This window comes from Leucopleurus acutus (assembly GCF_964270905.1).
Source record: "Leucopleurus acutus genome assembly, chromosome: 12".
NCBI classification, from domain to species: domain Eukaryota; kingdom Metazoa; phylum Chordata; class Mammalia; order Artiodactyla; family Delphinidae; genus Leucopleurus; species Leucopleurus acutus.
The window spans coordinates 42,986,085-43,005,237 of record NC_139154.1 but is presented as its reverse complement, the minus strand read 5'-3'; the positions used below and the strand labels follow the sequence as shown (position 1 = coordinate 43,005,237).

The 19,153-nt window shown below is 42.7% G+C and overlaps 1 protein-coding gene across 1 annotated transcript in view; it reads left to right on the top strand.

Moving 5' to 3' along the window:
* APOB (apolipoprotein B) overlaps positions 1 to 17,970 on the top strand; it is a 39,515-nt gene extending 21,545 nt beyond the window's left edge. The window contains exons 21-29 of the mRNA XM_082851336.1: positions 2,229 to 2,439; positions 3,006 to 3,181; positions 3,308 to 3,495; positions 3,965 to 4,110; positions 5,892 to 6,265; positions 6,781 to 14,340; positions 14,721 to 14,835; positions 14,934 to 15,120; positions 16,027 to 17,970. Coding sequence (XP_082707462.1) covers positions 2,229 to 2,439; positions 3,006 to 3,181; positions 3,308 to 3,495; positions 3,965 to 4,110; positions 5,892 to 6,265; positions 6,781 to 14,340; positions 14,721 to 14,835; positions 14,934 to 15,120; positions 16,027 to 17,667 — 10,598 coding nt within the window. The 3' untranslated portion in view covers positions 17,668 to 17,970. The remainder of the gene's footprint in view (positions 1 to 2,228; positions 2,440 to 3,005; positions 3,182 to 3,307; positions 3,496 to 3,964; positions 4,111 to 5,891; positions 6,266 to 6,780; positions 14,341 to 14,720; positions 14,836 to 14,933; positions 15,121 to 16,026) is intronic.
* Positions 17,971 to 19,153: the final 1,183 nt, after the last annotated feature.

Below are 19,153 nucleotides of genomic sequence, written 5' to 3'. Positions count from 1 at the left end.
TTGATTTAAAATGGTGTGTTACTTTCAGGTGTACAGCAAAGTGATTCAGTTGTACATATATTCTTTTCAGATTCTTTTCCATTATAGATTATTACAAGATACTGACTAGTTTCCTGTGCTATACAGTAGATCCTTGTTTATCTCTTTTATATATAGTACTGTGTATCTGTTCATCTCAAACTTCTAGTATACCCATCCACTCCCTTTCCCCTTTAGTAACCGTAAGTTTGTTTTCTATGTCTGTGAGTCTGTCTTGTAAATAAGTTCATTTGTATCATTTTTTTTAGATTCCACATGTAAGTGATAGCATATGATATTTGTCTTTCTCTGACTTACTTCACTTAGTACAATAATCTCTAGGTCCATCCATGTTGCTACAAATAGCAGTGTTTCATTCTTTTTTTATGGCTGAGTAGTATTTCGTTGTATGTATATACCAGGTCTTCTTTACCCATTCATCTGTTGATGGACACTTAACGTTTCTTCCATGTCTTGACTATTACAGATAGTGTTGCTGTGAACATTAGGGTTCATGTATCTTTTCAAATTAGAGTTTTTGTCTAATTTGGATATATGCCCAGGAGTGGGATTGCTACATCGTATGGTAAGTCTCTTTTTAGTTTTTTAGGAAACCTCCATACTGTTCTCCATAGCGGCTGCACCAATTTCCATTCCCACCAATAGTGCAGGAGGGTTCCCTTTTCTCCACACCCTCTCCAGCATTTGTTACTGTTAGACTTTTTGATCACGGCCATTCTGACTGGTGTGAGGTGACACCTCATTGTAGTTTTGATTCGTGTTTCTCTAATAATTAGCAGTGCTGAGCATCTTTTCACGTGCTTGTTTGCCATCTGTATGTCTGTTTAGTTCTTCTGCCCATTTTTTGATTGGGTTGTTTTTTTTTGATATTGAGCCGTATAAAGCTGTTTGTATGTTTGGAAATTAATTAAGCCGTTTTTGGCCGCATCGTTTACAAATATTTTCTCCCAGTCTGTAGGTTGTCTTTCCATTTTTTTCATGGTTTCCTTTGCTGTGGTTATAAGTTTGATTATGTCCTATTTGTTTATTTTTGAAGAAGCTACTGTTTGATTTATGTTTATGTTGAAGAAAGACTTGAGGGGGACAAGAGCAGAGAGGCCGTCAGAGTAATCCAGGCCAGAGACAGTGGTGCTTTGGGTTGGAGTGGTGATGGCAAAGGCGGTTGGACTCGGCCATGTTCTAAAGACTGGGCAGACAACAATCTGCTGATACAGTAGGTGTTCAGGGTGAGAGAAAAAAGGCAATCAGGACGACTCGAAGTTTTTGGCCTGAACAGCTGAAGAACAGGGCTGCCACATCCTGAGATGGGGGCACAGGTTTTAAATGTTCACTTTGGAAGATTTTTTATGTAGGAATAATATGTCACAAAATTCAACAAGGAAAACAAAACCCGCAGGAAAGGGGGGGGGCAGGCAGGGGGCACGTACTGAAAAAAAGTGTCAAGTAACGATTTTACAAGAGATATAAAATGGGTATTGACCTGTGAATTCAAGGAAGCCTGGAAAGCTTGTGGCAAAGAAAGGAGGAGCCAGGGAGAGGGGAAGGCAGGGCAGGGTGGCAGCGAACCAGGAAGGGTGTCGTAGGCAGACGATCATACAGAGATGTCACGTGTGCCTGACACAGAAGGACCCCGAGCCCTTACTGGTCCCTGAACACACTGAGTTTTTCTCATATCTGAACGTTTGCCTTTCTGATTCCCTCTGCCTGGAAGGCTCTCCCTGCAGAATGCAGCGCAGCTCAGCCTCTCTCTTCATTCAGGTCTCTGCCCACATATCCTCTTGTCAGAACGTCTCTGACCACCACACGTGAAATAGCACCTGTTCTGTCCCTTTCTCTCCTTTATCACCTTATCCGGTTTTACTTTTCTTCTTAACAAACATGTATTGCCACCTGACATAAATAACGTACTTTCTTATTGTCTGTACCCCTCCCATTAGAATGTCAGTTCCATGAGGGCAGGGGCTTCCAGTGCCAAGAGCAGTGCCTAGCACGTGATAAGCAATCAGTAAATACTTACAGATTGAACAAATGTGCAAGTACCACTGAGTTAAAAGTTTAAGGTAAAATCCTGAACTGTGTCCTCATTTGAGCACATTAAGTACTTGAGGTTTCTCTGCCTTTTTCTGTCTCTTTCCTTCCTAAACATATCTTCTGAATAGACATCTCGATTCTCTTGTACACTCTTCCAGGTGTGAAGCAGACCGAGGCTACTATGATGTTCACATATAACCGGCAGAGTAAGACTTTGTCCAGTGAAATCCAGATTCCAGATTTTGATGTTGACCTTGGGACAGTCCTCAGAGTTCATGATGAATCTGCTGAGGAAGAAAAGTCTTACAAGCTCACCCTTGACATTCAGAATAAGAAAATCACTGAGGTCACCCTCACCGGCCATATGAGGTAAGGAAGGCTCAAGGCGGGGTCTGACCTGAGCTGTGGGCCTTCGTGGCTCTTTCCTTTCTTCCTTTTCAGCTTGAAAGCTGACCAAGGGGTCTGCACTTTAAGGGGCAGACAGAGCCCTCAACACTGTGACCCTCTGCATGTGTCCAGTTGGATCTGCCTACCGTTCATTGGGTACTTACTATTCATCAGGCACTATACTGGGTACTTTAAAGAAATTATCTCAGCCCTCATAATAAACTGCAGATAGGTATGAGTTTCCCTGTTTTATAGATAAGGAAATGGTAGCTCGGAGGGGTTAAATAATTCGGCCAAGGCAGTAGAGCTAGTAAATGGTAGAGCAGGATTCAAACAGTTTTCGAAAACCTTCTCTCTCCCATACCTCCCTGGAGTGTCCTGAATTTGTAGTGAGTTAGCTTTAGAAGTTAAGGAGTTCAATCTCTGGTCATTTCTCTGAGCCATCCATGTATCTTGTTTTCATCGCCACAAATGGAACTTGCATTGAACCCTGCCTATCTCTTTGGAATGAATGGAGTCACTGATGTCAACTTTTTCTTTTTCAATAGTTATGACAGGAAGGAAGAAGGCAAAGTCAAAGGTGTTATCTCCATACCCCGTTTGCAAGCAGAAGCCAGAAGTGAGATCCTCACCCAGTGGTCTCCCTCAAAACTGCTCCTGCAGATGGACTCATCTGCTACAGCTTACGGCTCAACAGTTTCCAAGAAGGTGGCATGGCGTTACGGTAAGCACGTCTTCCCCACGTGAGCACTTCCAAGAGCACGGTGTACTCGACGGCAGTGTGTGTTGACAGCCACAGGTGGGAGCTGACCTGGCACTACTGACAACTATTTCACGTGTGTGTTTTCAGATGAAGAGAAGATTGAATTTGAATGGAACACAGGCACCAACGTGGATACCAGAAAAGCAGCTTCCAGTTTCCCTGTGGATCTCTCTGATTATCCTAAAAGTTTGCATATGTATGCCAGTAGTCTCCTGGATCACAGAGTTCCTCAAACAAACATGACTTTCCGGCACATGGGTTCCAAATTAGCAGTTGTAAGTACACATCAGCCAGTCAATAAATATACGGTTATAAGTGCTAATTACATAGTCAGCTCTGAGTTAGGTGAAAGAGTATCCAGAGATGGATAAGGCATGCTTCCTACCCCCAGGGAATTCCTGGGGAGAAAAAGAAGCACTCACGTATGCATAGTTACCCAGTTACACAAGGCTGTGTTTTTAAATACCAAATGAATACTACTAAGCAGAAGAGTTACCTAAGATATCACAGGGAGCTTCAGGACACTGACTAGGGGTTTGACTATGCTACGTATTCCTTTTATAAAATACAGGAAGAGATTAATTACTGACAACCAAAATTCATAATTTTTATGATTTATTTTTTAACTTTGAGTATACCGTCCTGCTTAGTGATCGAGCTGCCAAATACGGATTCTCACCTGATGTTAACTGTGTTTGATGCCCACCCATGCCCATTGCTTTCAAAACTTCTATTATTTTGTAGGCAACAAGTACGTGGCTTCAGGAGGCATCGAGGAATCTTCCTTATGCCCAGAATTTACAAGATCATCTCAGTGGCCTACAAGAGTTGTACCTCCAGAAAATGGAATTGCCAGACTTCCACATCCCAGAAAACCTCTTCTTAAAAAGGTAAAAAGAGGAACCAGAAAAATTTCTTGAACCATGAAAAGTAAATGGAAGATTTTACTTAGCATGATTTAGACTTCTTTTAAATTTACATTTTTAAGGGAAACAAGGTAAGCATTTTAAGGAGATTAGTAACTGTCACATAAACATTGTGGCATTTTCGCATTTTTAAATATGAGGTCAGAATGTGAATGCCAACCCAGTCGGAAAAAAAAAAAAAACCTAAGAAAGTAATTAGGAGATGCTGGTACTTCCACCCTAAGATGTTTTATTCACTTAGTTTTAAAACTGAATTTGAAAGCCATTCACTTTTCCTCTACTGTAAGTGAACTCGCCTTATGCTCAGGATCAGGATATACTCATAATCGTGAAGAATTCAAGAGTGGCTGGCAGACTTGTTGGCTACAGGCTTGCTGTTGAGCTCACAGGGTCAGAACAGCCATTGGGCATGGAATGAAGGCACATTCTGAGAGCATATGTCACTTTAGCAAAATAGCATCATCCTTATGGGGAAGTCAGATTGGAAAATGCTCGGTCCCCTTCTGTACTTACAGAAATACATGTGATGCTTTGATTTCTGTCATGAAAATTTAAAACTCAGAGCATGAGCTGAAAAGACTACAGTCTGTTCTGGATTGACTGTTCTCTGTGTTATCCTCAGGGTTTAGAAAACAAGTGGCCTGTGTCACATGGGCCTTTCCATAGTCTGTGTCTGGGCAGCAAAGTGTAATAGGCCAGATAAGTGTGTGAAAGGGCTAAAATCCACCAAAACAGTCATATGGACAAAATATGAAGATAAGAGAAAAAAAGTGGCAGCTTCAGAGGACCCAGGAACCTCTTCCTTCACTCCTAGTGTTTCCAACCAACAGTCTTGTCTGTGCTGTGCTGAAAAGGCAGGACCACAGGACCTTAGAAATGGATGGGGCCTTATCAAGCATGGGATCTCATCATGAATGTTGGGATCTGGATAGGCAGCATCCAGTCCTTGACGGAGTAATGCAATGAACAGTTATGTGTTTACTACACTTACACTCTGCCATCCTACTTTCCTCTTGTGAGTTGTCAAAATAGTCCATTGTATGTGCATAGTACTGAAAAGATTGGTATTTTAGGTATCTTTTCTCATTTCATATCCAAGACCAGCGCTGTGAGATCAGCAGAAACGGTACTATCATCCTCACCACACAGATAACATCACTGAGACTCAGAAAGGCGAATTCACCAGCATAGCTCCCACTGATTGCTGATACTAACGTTATAACTCAAGATTACTGATGCCCATGCCTGTGCTCTTTCCACATGTCAAGATGCCTCAATTCAGTTGAGCAGATACGTATCAAGTATCCCGTGTGCAGTACTAGATTAGACTAGGTGCAGTGAGAAAATAAAAACTGGATAAGGCGTAATCCTTCCCCCCACAGGAAGACACTGTGTAGACACTGACAACAGAACAAATAAGTGCTAGTTATATAAGCAGATTATGAAAAGATCTTTGAGATAGGTGGAAGCGACTGTGTCACTATAAGAACAAGAGAAATTGACTGTGACTTAGATGGGATGGTAGAAATAAGGACACAGCTCTTGGGAGGGATTTGAACGGATGTGAGTGTTTGTAGGTAGAGGTTGAAGCCAAGGGACGCCAGGCCCTGGGAGCAGCAGGAGGAACAGTGCAGTGCAGGATTGGAAATGAGACACATGCACTATCGCTTAGAAGCTCAGGTGGCAGAGAACTTCGAGGGCTTGCTGTCTTACTGTGGGGACATTGTCTTTGCTCTTCATTTCAGTGACGGTCGGATCAAATACACCCTGAACAAGAACAGTGTGAACATTGAGATCCCTTTGCCTTTTGGTGGCAAATCCTCCAAAGATCTAAAGATGTTAGAGACTATTCGGACACCGGCCCTCAACTTCCAGCCTGTGGGATTCCACCTGCCATCTCAAGAGTTCCAAGTCCCCACTTTTACAATCCCCAAGTTGTATCAACTGCGGGTGCCTCTCTTGGGTGTTCTAGACCTCTCCACAAATACCTACAGTAACTTGTACAACTGGTCCGCCTCCTATACTGGCGGCAACACCAGCACAGACTCCTTGAGCCTCCAGGCTCAGTGCCATGTGAAGGCAGACGCCATGGTCGACCTGCTCTCCTACCATGTGCAAGGTGAGCCCTGCCCAAGGGGAGGTTCACAGAGCGAATTTGCTGCAGGTTCCAATGGGCTAGCCTCCTCTGGGAAGGGAAAAACTTGGGCTTTCTTGCAGACACTGTTCTTGCTACTTGGAACCCTATTCTTTTTCCTTCCTCCCTTCCTTCCTCCCTCCCTTCCTTCCTTTGGAAATATGTATTAAACACCTATGTATCAAGTATTCTACTAGGCAGTAACAGAGAAAACAGATAAACTGGCAATTAGAATTCAGTGTGAGAGGTGCTGTGATAGGGTATAGTGTGTAAGGTACAGTGGAGGACAAGGGAACCCAGCAAGGTCTGTGGTGGTCAGGGAAGGCCTCCAGGAGGAATGCCTTGTGCTATCAGATTTTGTGCTCATGTTATAAATGGAGGAGACTGTTGCACAACTGACCAAGACCAATGGGACTTCCTTATTGCAAGACTTTCAACATAGAAATTGTTGTGGAAGTGCATGACTTCATTTAACCAATGTGTTTTGATTTTTATGCTAGGATCTGCAAAAACAACGTATGACCACAGGAATACACTCACGTTTTCAGGTGATGGGTCTCTACACCACAAATTCCTGGATTCACACGTCAAAATCAGTCACGTGGAGAAAACTGGAAACAATCCAGCCTCAAAAGGCTTTCTGACATTTGATGCATCGAGTGCCTGGGGACCACAGATATCTGCTTCAGTCCATTTAGACTCAAAAAAGAAACAGCATTTGTATGTCAAAGAGGTCACGATTGATGGGCAGCTCAGAGCCTCTTCGTTCTACGCTAAAGGTGTATATGGCCTGTCTTATCAGAGGGATCCTACCACTGGCCAGCTAAGTGGAGAATCCAACATGAGGTTTAACTCCTCCTACCTCCAGGGCACCAACCAGATAACAGGAAGATATGAAGATGGAACAGTCTCTGTTACCTCCACCTTGGATCTGCAAGGTGGCCTCATGAAAAATACCGCTTCCCTGAAGTACGAGAACTACGAGCTGACTCTGAAATCTGACACCAATGGGAAGTATGAGGACTTTGCCACTTCGAACAAGATGGATCTGACCTTCTCTAAGCAAAGTGCATTGCTACGTTCTGAGTATCAGGCTGATTACAAGTCACTGAAGTTCTTCACCCTGCTTTCCGGATCACTAAACTCCCGTGGTCTTGAGTTAAATGCTGACATCTTGGGCACTGACAGAATTAATAGTGGTGCTCACAAGGCAACACTAAGGATTGCCCAAGATGGAATGTCTACCAGTGCAACGACCAACTTGAAGTATAGTCCCCTAATGCTGGAGAATGAACTCAATGCCGCGCTTGGCCTCTCTGGGGCATCCCTGAAATTAACAACAAATGGCCGCTTCCGGGAACACCATGCAAAATTCAGTCTAGATGGAAGAGCTACCCTCACAGAGGTGTCACTGGGAAGTGCTTATCAGGCCATGATTCTGGGGGTCGACAGCAAAAACATTTTCAACTTCAGAATCAACCAGGAAGGACTCAAGCTTTCAAATGACATGATGGGCTCATACGCTGAAATGAAACTTGACTACACAAACAATCTGAACATTGCAGGGTTATCACTGGACTTCTCTTCCAAACTTGACAACATTTATAGCTCTGACAAGTTTTATAAGCAAAATTTTAATCTACAGTTACAGCCCTATTCCCTGGTAACTACTTTAAACAACGACTTGAAATTCAGTGCTCTGGATATGACCAACAATGGAAAATTACGGCTTGAACCTCTGAAACTGAGTGTGGGTGGGACCATAAAAGGAGCCTACCAAAATAATGAACTAAAACACATCTACACTCTTTCTTATGCTGACTTATCAGCAAGTTATAAAGCAGACACTGTAGCTAAGGTGCAGGGGGCAGAGTTTAGCCATCGGCTCAACACTAACATCGCTGGGCTCGCTTCAACCGTTGACATCAGTACAAACTACAATTCGGACTCCCTGCATTTCAACAATGTTTTCCACTCTGCAGTGGCCCCATTTACAGTGACCGTCGACACGCATACAAATGGCAATGGGAAACTGGTTCTCTGGGGACAACACACTGGGCAGCTGTATAGCAAATTCCTGTTGAAAGCAGAACCTCTGGCCTTTACTTTTTCTCATGATTACAGAGGATCCACAAGTCACCATCTCGTGTCCAGGAGGAGCATCAGGACTGCTCTTGATCACAAAATCAGTGCCCTGCTCACTCTGGCCGAGCAGACAAGCACCTGGAAACTCAAGACCCAGTTGAACCAAAATGAATACAGCCAGGACTTCAGTGCTTACAACACTAAAGACAAAGTTGGTGTTGAGCTCAGTGGACGAGCCCTGGCTGACCTCACTGTGCTGGACTCCCCTATTACAGTGCCACTTTTACTCAGTGAGCCCATCAGTGTAATTGACGCTTTAGAGCTGAGGGATGCTGTTGACCAGCCCCAAGAATTCACTCTTGTTGCTTCTGTAAAATATGATAAGAACCAAGAGGTTCACACGATCAACCTCCCATTCTTTAAAATCCTGCCAGAATATTTTGAGAAGACTCGAGAGGTAGTTATAGGTGCACTGGAAGCTATACAGAAAGAATTGAAACACATCAATATTGATGAACGCATGAGGAAATACACAGCAGCCTTGGACAGACTCCCACAGCAAGTTAATGATTATCTGAATGCATTCAACTGGGAGAAACAAGTTTTGAGTGCCAAGGAGAAACTAACTGCTTTCACAGAAAATTATAGAATTACAGAAAATGATCTGCAGATCGTATTAGACAATGCCAAAATCAACATTAATGGAAAACTATCTCAGCTACAAACATATGTGATACAATTTGATCAGTATATTAAAGATAATTATGATTTACATGATTTTAAGGCAGCTATTGCTAAGATTATTGATCGAATCATTGAAAAATTGAAAACTCTTGATGAACGTTATCATATCCGTGTAACTGTACTAAAAGAAATCCGTGATCTGTGTTTTTTGATTGAAAATATTGATTTTAACAAAATTGGAAGTAGTACTGCATCTTGGATTCAAAATATGGATACTAAGCATCAAATCAGAATCCAGATACAAGAAAAATTGCAGCAGCTCCATGCGCAGATTCAGAATGTAGACATCCAGCACCTTGCGGACAAGGTCAGACAACAGGTTGAAGCTGTTGATGTCAGAGTGCTCTTAGATCAGTTGAGAACCACAATCTCATTTCAAAGAATAAAGGAAATTATTGAGCATGTCAAATACTGTGTTACACATCTTTTTGAAGATTTTGAAGTAATTGAGGAAATCAATGCTTTCAGAGTCATGGTCCATGAGTTCATTGAGACATATAAAATAGACCACCACATCCAGGTTTTAATGGATAAGTCAGTGCAGTTGGCCCACCAATACAAGCTGCAGGAGACTGTTCAGAAGCTAAGCAGTGTCCTACAGCAAGTCAAGATGGCAGATCTTGTTGAGGAATTGATTGGGTTTACCGACCATGCTCTCAGGCAGCTTGAAGCATTGTCTTTTAAACAATTCATTGAGGAAATAAACAGATTCCTTGACTTGCTGGTAAAGAAGTTAAGGTCATTTGATTACCACCAGTTTGTAGGTGAAGCCAATAATAAAATTCGTGAGGTGACTCAGAGAATCAATGGTGAAATTCGGGCTCTGGGACTTCCACAGAAAGCTAAAGCACTACAGCTGTTCACAGAGGATGTCAAGGCCACAGTCTCAGTCCATCTGGAAAACCTAAAGGCCACCAAAGTAACCTGGTTCCTTGATTGGTTACGGGTTTCTGTAGTTCACATGAAAGCCAAATTCCAAGACACCCTGGAAGATATACGAGACCGAGTGTATCAAATGGATATGCAGCAGGAAGTCCAGCGATACCTGTTCCTAGTTGGCCAGGTTTACAGCACACTTGTCACCTACATTTCTGATTGGTGGAATCTTGCTGCTAAGAACCTTACTGACTTTGCAGAACAGTATTCTCTCCAAGACTGGGCCAAAAACCTGAAAACATTAGTAGAACAAGGGTTCACTGTTCCCAAAATCCAGACCACCTTTGGGACCATACCTGCCTTTGAAGTCAGTCTCCGTGCCCTTCAGGAGGCTACATATCAGACTCCTGACTTCATTGTCCCCCTGACAGATCTGAAGATTCCATCCGTTCAGATCAACTTCAAAAAGTTGAAAGATATAAAAATCCCATCCAGGTTTTCCACGCCAGAATTTACTGTCCTCAATACCTTCCACGTCCCTTCCTTTACAGTTGACTTGGTAGAAATAAAAACAAAGATCATCAGAACCATTGACCAAATGCTGAACAGTGAGCTGCAGTGGCCAGTCCCAGAAGTGTACCTGAGGGATCTGAGCGGGGTGGACACGGTTCTTGCTAGAATCCCTGTGCCAGACTTCCATTTACCAGAAATCACAATTCCAGAATTTGTCATCCCACATCTCAATGTTACAGATTTTCAAGTTTCTGACCTTCACATACCAGAATTCCAGCTTCCCCACATCTCACACACAACTGAAGTACCTACTTTTGGCAAGCTGTATGGCATTTTGAAAATCCAATCTCCCCTTCTCATATTAGATGCAAATGCTGACATTCAGAATGTAACTGCTTCAGCAAACCAGGCAGAGATTGAGGCTTCTGTCACTGCCAAAGGAGAATCCAAATTAGAAGTTCTCAATTTTGATTTTCAAGCAAACGCACAACTCTCAGACCCTAAGATTAATCCACTGGTTCTGAAGGAATCTATGAGGTTCTCCAGCAAGTACCTGAAAATGGAGCATGAGAGTGAAGTGCTACTTGTTGGAAATGCTATTGAGGGAAAATCAAACACAGTGGCAGGTTTACACACAGAAAAAAATACACTGGAGCTTAGTAACGGTGTGCTTGTCAAGATAAATCATCAGCTTACCCTGGACAGCAACACAAAGTACTTCCACAAATTGAACATCCCCAAACTGGACTTCTCCAGCCAGGCTGACCTGCGCAGTGAAATCAAGACCCTGTTGGAAGCTGGACACCTAGCATGGACTTCTTCTGGAACAGGGTCCTGGAAATTGGCCTGCCACAAATTCTCAGATGAGGGAACACAGGAATCCCAAAGTAACTTTACTGTGGAAGGACCCATCACGTCCTTTGGATTATCTAATAAGATCAATAGCAAACACCTAAGAGTAAACCAAAATATAGTTTATGAATCTCGCTTCCTCAACTTTTCTAAATTTGAAATCCAGTCACAAGCTGAATGCCAGTACTTGGGCCGCAGTGTTCTAACTGCTAAAGGTATGGCGCTGCTTAGAGAAGGGAAGGCAGAGATAACTGGCAACCACGATGCGCATTTAAATGGAAAGGTTATTGGAACTCTGAAAAATTCTCTTTTCTTTTCAGCACAGCCACATGCGCTTACCGCATCCACAAACAATGAAGGGAACTTGAGAGTTAGTTTTCCATTAAAATTGACAGGGAAGATAGACTTTTTGAATAATTATGCACTGTTTCTGAGTCCTGGTGCCCAGCAAGCAAGTTGGCAAGCAAGTGCCAGGTTCAATCAGTATAAGTACAATCAGAATTTCTCTGCTGGAAACAATGAGAAAAGCATCGAGGCCCACATAGGGATAAATGGAGAAGCCAACCTGGATTTTTTAAACATTCCTTTAACAATCCCTGAAATGACTCTACCTTATACAAACCTCACAACACCCCAGGTGAAAGATATCTCCTTATGGGAAAAGACAGGCTTGAAGGAATTCTTGAAAACAACAAAGCAATCATTCGATTTAAGTGTAAAGGCTCAGTATAAGAAAAACAAAGACAAGCATTCCATCCCAGTTCCTCTGGCTGGATTTTATGCATTTATCAATCGTAACATCAATTCCTTCAACAGGCATTTCGAGACAGTCAGAAACAAGGCATTAGATTTTTTTATCAAATCCTACAATGAAGCAAAAATTACATTTGATAAGTACAAGGTTGAAAAATCCCTCAACCAGCAACCCAGGTTCTATAAAATTCCTGGATACACTATTCCAGTTACCAACATTGAAGTGTCTCCATTCACAGTGAAGACGTTGACATTCGGGTATGTGATCCCCAAAGAGATCAGTACCCCCAGCATCACCATCCCGGGTTCTGGCGCCTACATGCCCTCATACACATTAGTCCTGCCATTCCTAGAGCTGCCAACCCTTCAGGTCCCTAGGAATCTTCTTGAGCTTTCTCTTCCAGAGTTCAAGGTATTGAGTACCACAAACAAAATTTTAATTCCAGCCATGGGCAATATTACCTATGATTTTTCCTTTAAATCAAGTGTCATCACACTGAATACCAATGTTGGTCTTTATAACCAATCAGATATTGTGGCTCATTTTCTTACTTCCTCTTCTTCTGTCATTGATGCACTGCAGTACAAATTAGAGGGCACCTCAAGTTTGACAAGGAAAAGAGGGTTGAAGTTAGCCACAGCTTTGTCTCTGAGTAACAAACTCGTGGAGGGCAATCATGACAATACTATTAGCTTCACCAAGAAAAACATGGATGCATCCATGACAACAACTGCAAGAGTCCAAATTCCACTTTTGAGAATGAATTTCAAGCAAGAACTTAATGGAAATACCAAGTCAAAACCTACTGTCTCTTCATCCATTGAATTGAAGTATGATTTCAGTTGGCCCCATGTGTACACTACTGCTACAGGGGCGTTTGACCACAAGCTCAGCTTAGAATGTCTCACCTCTTACTTTTCCATTGAGTCATCTACCAAAGGAGGTGTCAAGGCTTTTATCCTTTCAAGGGAATATTCAGGAACTCTTGCCAGTGAGGCCAGCACTTACTTGAATTCCAAGGGTACTCGATCTTCTGTGAAGCTGCGAGGAGCTTCCAAAGTAGATGGTATCTGGAACCTTGAAGTAAAAGAAAATTTTGCTGGAGAAACCACTCTCCAACGCATATATGCCATCTGGGAACAAAATACGAAAAACCATTTACAGCTAGGGGGCCTCTTTTTAACATCTGAAGAGCATACAAGCAAAGCCACCCTGGAACTTTCCCTGTGGGAAATATCAGCCCTTGTTCAGGTCCGTGCACGTCAGCCCAATTCCCTCCTTAATATCAATTACCTTGGCCAGGAAGTGTCCCTGAATGCTAACACTGAGAACCAGAAAATGAGCTGGAAAAGTCAGGTCCAGGTTCATTCTGGGTCTCTCCAGAACAACATACAGCTTTCCAATGGCCAAGAAGAGGCACGCCTTGACATGGCAGCCTCCTTAGAAGGGTACCTATGGTTCCTCAAAGATGCTGTCTTACCAGTTTATGACAAGAGCATATGGGACCTCCTAAAGCTGGATGTAACCACCACCAACGATAGGAAACAGTATCTCCGTGCTTCAACTGCCCTTGTATATACCAAAAACCCCAATGGCTATCCTGTTTCTATCCCCGTGCAAGAATTGGCTGATAAATTCATTATTCCTGGACTGAAACTAAATAACCTAAATTCCGTTCATGTCACACCTACATTCCACGTCCCCTTTACAGATCTTCAGGTTCCATCCTACATACTTGACTTCAGTGAAATAAAAATCTACAAGAAGCTAAGTACTTTGCCATTTGCCCTCAACATACCAACACTACCCAAAGTGAAATTCCCCAAAGTTGATGTGTTAGCACAATATTCTAAACCAGAAGTCTCCTCAGTTCCCTTTTTTGAGATAACTGTGCCTGCATCTCAGTTAACTGTGTCCCACTTCACCCTTCCAAAAAGTATTTCAGTTGGCAGTGCTGTTTTGGATCTAAATGTGGTGGCCAGCAACACTGCAGACTTCGAGTTGCCAACAGTCACCATGCCTGAGCAGACTATTGAGATTCCTTCCATGAAGTTCTCTGTACCTGCTGGAATTTTCATTCCTTCCTTTGGAACACTGACTGCACGTTTCGAGGTGGCCTCTCCCTTGTATAATGCCACTTGGAGTGCTGGTTTGAAAAATAAAGAAGATCACGTTGAAACATTCCTGGATTCCACATGCAGCTCCACCATTCAGTTCCTGGAATATGACCTAAACGGTAAGGAAATTTCCTGCCTCCCCTACGCGCTTTATTTCTTCAGTGCGAGTTGTGAATAAATAATTATGTATTTAGATATGACTCGAAGCAAAATTGTTCTCTATAGCAAAATTGAAAAGAGGCGGGAAGGAGACACATGTATACCCCACATGTGAAAACCATCCTGTTGAAAACCTACTGACATTGCTGAAGAATAGGTTCAGAGAAAATAGATTTTTCTGTAATCATTTTAGGACTAAAAAGGTCTCCTGTTTTTTTAAGTGAGGACCGCATGTTTCAAACATATAAGACAGTTAAGATAGAATTCTCTGCTTTCACAATGAAAATGTTTATATCCTGCAGTTACTAATCTAAGGAAATATAAAATCTTTCCCATACAGTTGTGGGAACACACAAAATTGAAGGTGGCATGTTAGTTTGTAAAACTAACGGATCATTTGCACACCGTGACTTCAGTGCAGAGTATGAAGAAGTTGGCAGATATCAAGGACTTGGGTATGGAACTTCTATTTTCATCTCTTTTCCAGTCATTGTGATGTTTGCCATCTCCACATCCCTTTCGTGACAGCCCATCTGCTTTCTTTTGCTTTCAGGTACTGGAATGGAAAGGTCGACCTTCACATCACCAGCCCGACATTAACTGATGTCCGTCTGCGCTACCAGGAAGGTGAGAACCACCACTCCTCCTCAGTAGCCTCCCCAGCCATAGGCACTGTGGTCATCGACGTGAAGAACATTAATGATACCTTATTGAGATGGAACCTCTACTACCGCCCTCAGGTGAGTCCCATCTAGTGGGTTACACACCCCAAGAGCAAACAGAGAATATGGGCAGGTAATACAAAGTATTACCTAGGGGCTTTCCCAAACTAGGTGAAACACAAGCAATGAGCAGGTTGAACTTCTCTGCTGAGGAGCTATTCTCCAGAATGTATTAGGAGTCTTTTATTGATTGTATTACATGCACACATGACCTCATGTGACCACTATTATTTTATTACATTTGGGCAGTTCTAGAAAGATGAGAGTTTTGCCTCATCACCTAAATCATGGAAAAACCCTGCCATATGCTGAGTACATTTTTCAGACTGGGGCTTCTTGGAGTATTTGAGGCTTCACAATTCTTCCCCACAGTAGGATTGTTAGATATGCCAGGTTTCTCTCACGTCCTTTACAAGCTCTGCCAGGGCCCCATCAAAGATGCCATCAGTAGAGGAGAGAAAATAATTGGGTTCTGTCACTAAAGTTTATCACAGGCTTAGAGGATGGATGGCCCCTGATATTGGGCTTCTAGGTCTCTGCTCGGTGGGCCCTGGACTTTTTTCTTTTTTGTTACTTCTCCTTTCTCTGAATTAGTCTTTCCCTGTGTTTTTCTCCCCGTTCTTTTCCTCCTCGTCCTCTTCTGATCTTCAGGCCTAGAGAGGCCTGAATGTTAAATGTTACTGTGTAAATGCCTTACATAATTTTGTCCTTTCTGGGGCATGTGTTAAAGAGGAATTAACAAGAGTGTATTTGTTTAACCGTAAGACAAACACATGAACTGACATATGAAAGATAAATCCCCATCAGAATATGAAAGATCCTCTGATCTTTACTTTTAACTGCTAATGAAGTTTTAGTGTAGTATATTATGAAATCAAGATAATTGAAAACATGTTCTTTTCATCCTTTTTTTGCTGGTTTTAGTCCTCTCCAGATAAAACACTCAACATAGTCAAAATTGAGATGAGGGCCCCGGAATCGGATGATGAAGTTCAGATTAAAGCTAACTGGGAAGAAGAAGCAGTGTCTGAATTGCTAAGCTCTCTCAAAGACAATATGCCCAAGGCCATGGGGGCCTCTTATGACTATGTCAACAAGTACCACCAGGAGTACACGGGACTCGATCTGAGAGATGCTTCTTTAAAACTGAGAAGAGGTTTGCAGAACAGCGCTGAGCAGGTGTATCAAGGGGCCGTGAGGCAGATTGATGAGGTGGACGTGGGGCTCCGAAGGATAGCCAGAGGCACCACTAGAACCTACCAGCAGTGGAAGGACACGGCCAAGAGTCTGTACCAGGAACTGTTGGCTCAGGAGGACCACAGTGGTTTCCAGAGACTCCAGAAGAAGGTGTTTGACAGCTTAATAGGAGTTACTCAGGAATACAATGTGACAGTCAACCGTGTGATTGACTCGTTCATTGATTTCCTGAAGTCCACCAGATTCCAGCTCCCAGGAAGAGCCGGGAACTACACTGAAGACGAACTCTACACTATGGTCCTGAAGAAAGTAGGTAAGCTACTGTCCCAGGTACATTCAAAGATCCATAGTGGGTTAGAAATACTGTTTTCCTATTTCCAAGACCTGATGGAGAAATCTGAATTAATCAAGGACCTAAAGAATAAATTTCCCTTTGATTCAGTGTACTATCAACTAATAGGTATAGGCTCAGAGTATGGAAAACTGTTGAAATCTTTATCACAAGAGATCCAAAAGGCACTTAGTGACCTCCAGTCTGTCAAGACTACAGAGATGCTAAGTAATCTTAAGAGGTTTCTACAAAGCATTTTCCAAGAGATAGAAGAAGATCTTAAACGCTTGAAGGAGAAGAAATGTACTGATCTCATTAATGATATCCAACACGACGTCAGCACAACCTTCGACACATTCATTTCGTTTGTTTTTAGACTCCTGAAAGAAAACCTAGGTCCTAACTTTGGTGAGTTTAATGAACTTGTTCAAAACAAACTTCAGGAAGCCTCTCAAGAGTTACAGCAGCTCCATCAGTATGTGCAGGCTCTTCGCAAAGAATATTTTGATCCAAGTATGGTTGGCTGGACAGTGAAGTATTATGAACTTGAAGAAAAGTTCATCAACCTGATCAAGAAGCTAGTAGATGTCCTTAAGGACTTCCATTCCAAATACACTGTCAGTGCTGCTGGCTTTGCTTCCCAACTCTCAAGTCAGGTTGAGCAACTGGTGCAGAAAGATTTCCAGGAATATCTGAGCATCCTTGCTGATGCAGATGGAAAAGGGAAAGAGAAGATTGCAGAGCTTTCTACCAGTGCTCAGGAAATAATTAAAAGCTGGGCTGTTGCAGTGAAGGAAATCATCTCTGATTACCGCCAGCAGTTCACATATAAACTACAGGATTTTGCAAACCAGCTCTCTGATTACTACGAAAAATTCATTGCTGAGTCCAAAAGATTGATTGACCTGTCCATTCAAAACTACCACATGTTTCTGAGATATATCATGGAGTTACTGAAAGAGCTACAATTGGCCACAGTCAATGGCGTGAGCCCCTACATAAAGTTTGCTCCAGGAGAGTTTACTATCACCTTCTAATTTTTATAGCAATTCTCATTTATTCTTCTGCTCCAATTAAACTTCCACATAGTAGGGAAAAAATTCAAACTGTATGTATTAATATAATCATCCACCAGCCAGCCCTGTAGCAGGGAGCTGACTACAAGCAGAAACACATATGAACTGGACCTGCATCGAAGCTGGCATCAGATCTCTGAGGGTCTCTGAACTCTGGGAAATGACATTTTTTTGCAGGTTAAAGAAAACCAGGATCTGAGTTATTTTGCTAAACTTTGGGAGAGCGAGAACAAATAAATAAATTCTTTACTGTGTCTCATACCACTCAATGTGACTCATTCATATTGAAAGATAGAAAAATGAGGTAATTTATCCAAATGTCTGGCATTACAAAACCTCTAGAACACACACTGTTTTGAGTGATAGGGGAAAAGGAGAATTTAGGGAGGGAAACACTTTGCCACCTTGAAGAAAGTAACTGATCTCAGAGACTGTATTTGCCAAGTGAGAATGAACAACTATTTGCAAAGGCTTTCACATAATTTGACCCACAGGAGCATCTCAGTATGTGCCACACAACCCTCCTCACCAACCAGTCTGCTTTTGCCAGGTAAGGCTCTCCGCTAGGCTCTGAGATGAATCATCAGGCCCTTTATTTGACTCACCTGCCAGCAGTGGAAAAGGAGCGGCTAAGAAAGAAGTCCCAACGGCAAGGGCTTCATGGCAGTAGGGATCCCAGAAGGCTCCCTGCAGCTCGGCCAGGATCCATTCGTGGCAGAGGAAGTAAGGGTGGGAGAGGAGACTTGGGACATGGGTTCCTAACATTTCTGGGACCAAGCATACATTAATGCTCTTGAATTTCTTTATTTCTCCAAACTTAATATCCAGTAATCCTAAGTGTAATCAAAACCCAAGCGTTTCCCCTACTACATCCACTCACCTCAAACTCTGATTTTAAACACTGGCAACATCCAGTCAGAGCATCCAGGATGAGCTCTGGTGAGGGAAGGCTGCAGAGAAGCCGTGCAGCCCAGCTGTCCCTAATGTCATTGGGAAGGTCAGCGGTAACTTGCATTTCAGCGGCACTGGAGGACATAGGAAGGGTGTGACCTTTGGGGAATAGGAAATTGGAGACCACCCCAAGTCCTACATGAGACCTGTTTGGAAAAGGCCCTTTTTATCCCCAGATACCTTCAAGCTGCAGCATTCTTTCATAAAGCCTTCAAATTCCCTTGGTAAAGGCCACTCTTACAACGCACAAGCATTACCTGGAAAAGAAAACACATCAGCCTCTTGCTACCTTAGCAGGATTCTTCTGTCTAGAACCGAGGAGCCAGAAAGAGTCATAGGGAGGTGGGATATGTATGGATCTGGTGCTCAAAGAAACTCTTTTGGCTAATGAATCAATAGATGGATGGATGGATGGATGGATGAGTGGATGAGTGGATGGGTAGATGGATGGACAGATAGTTGAGTGAATGAATGAGAGGGTAGCTAAGGGGTCAGT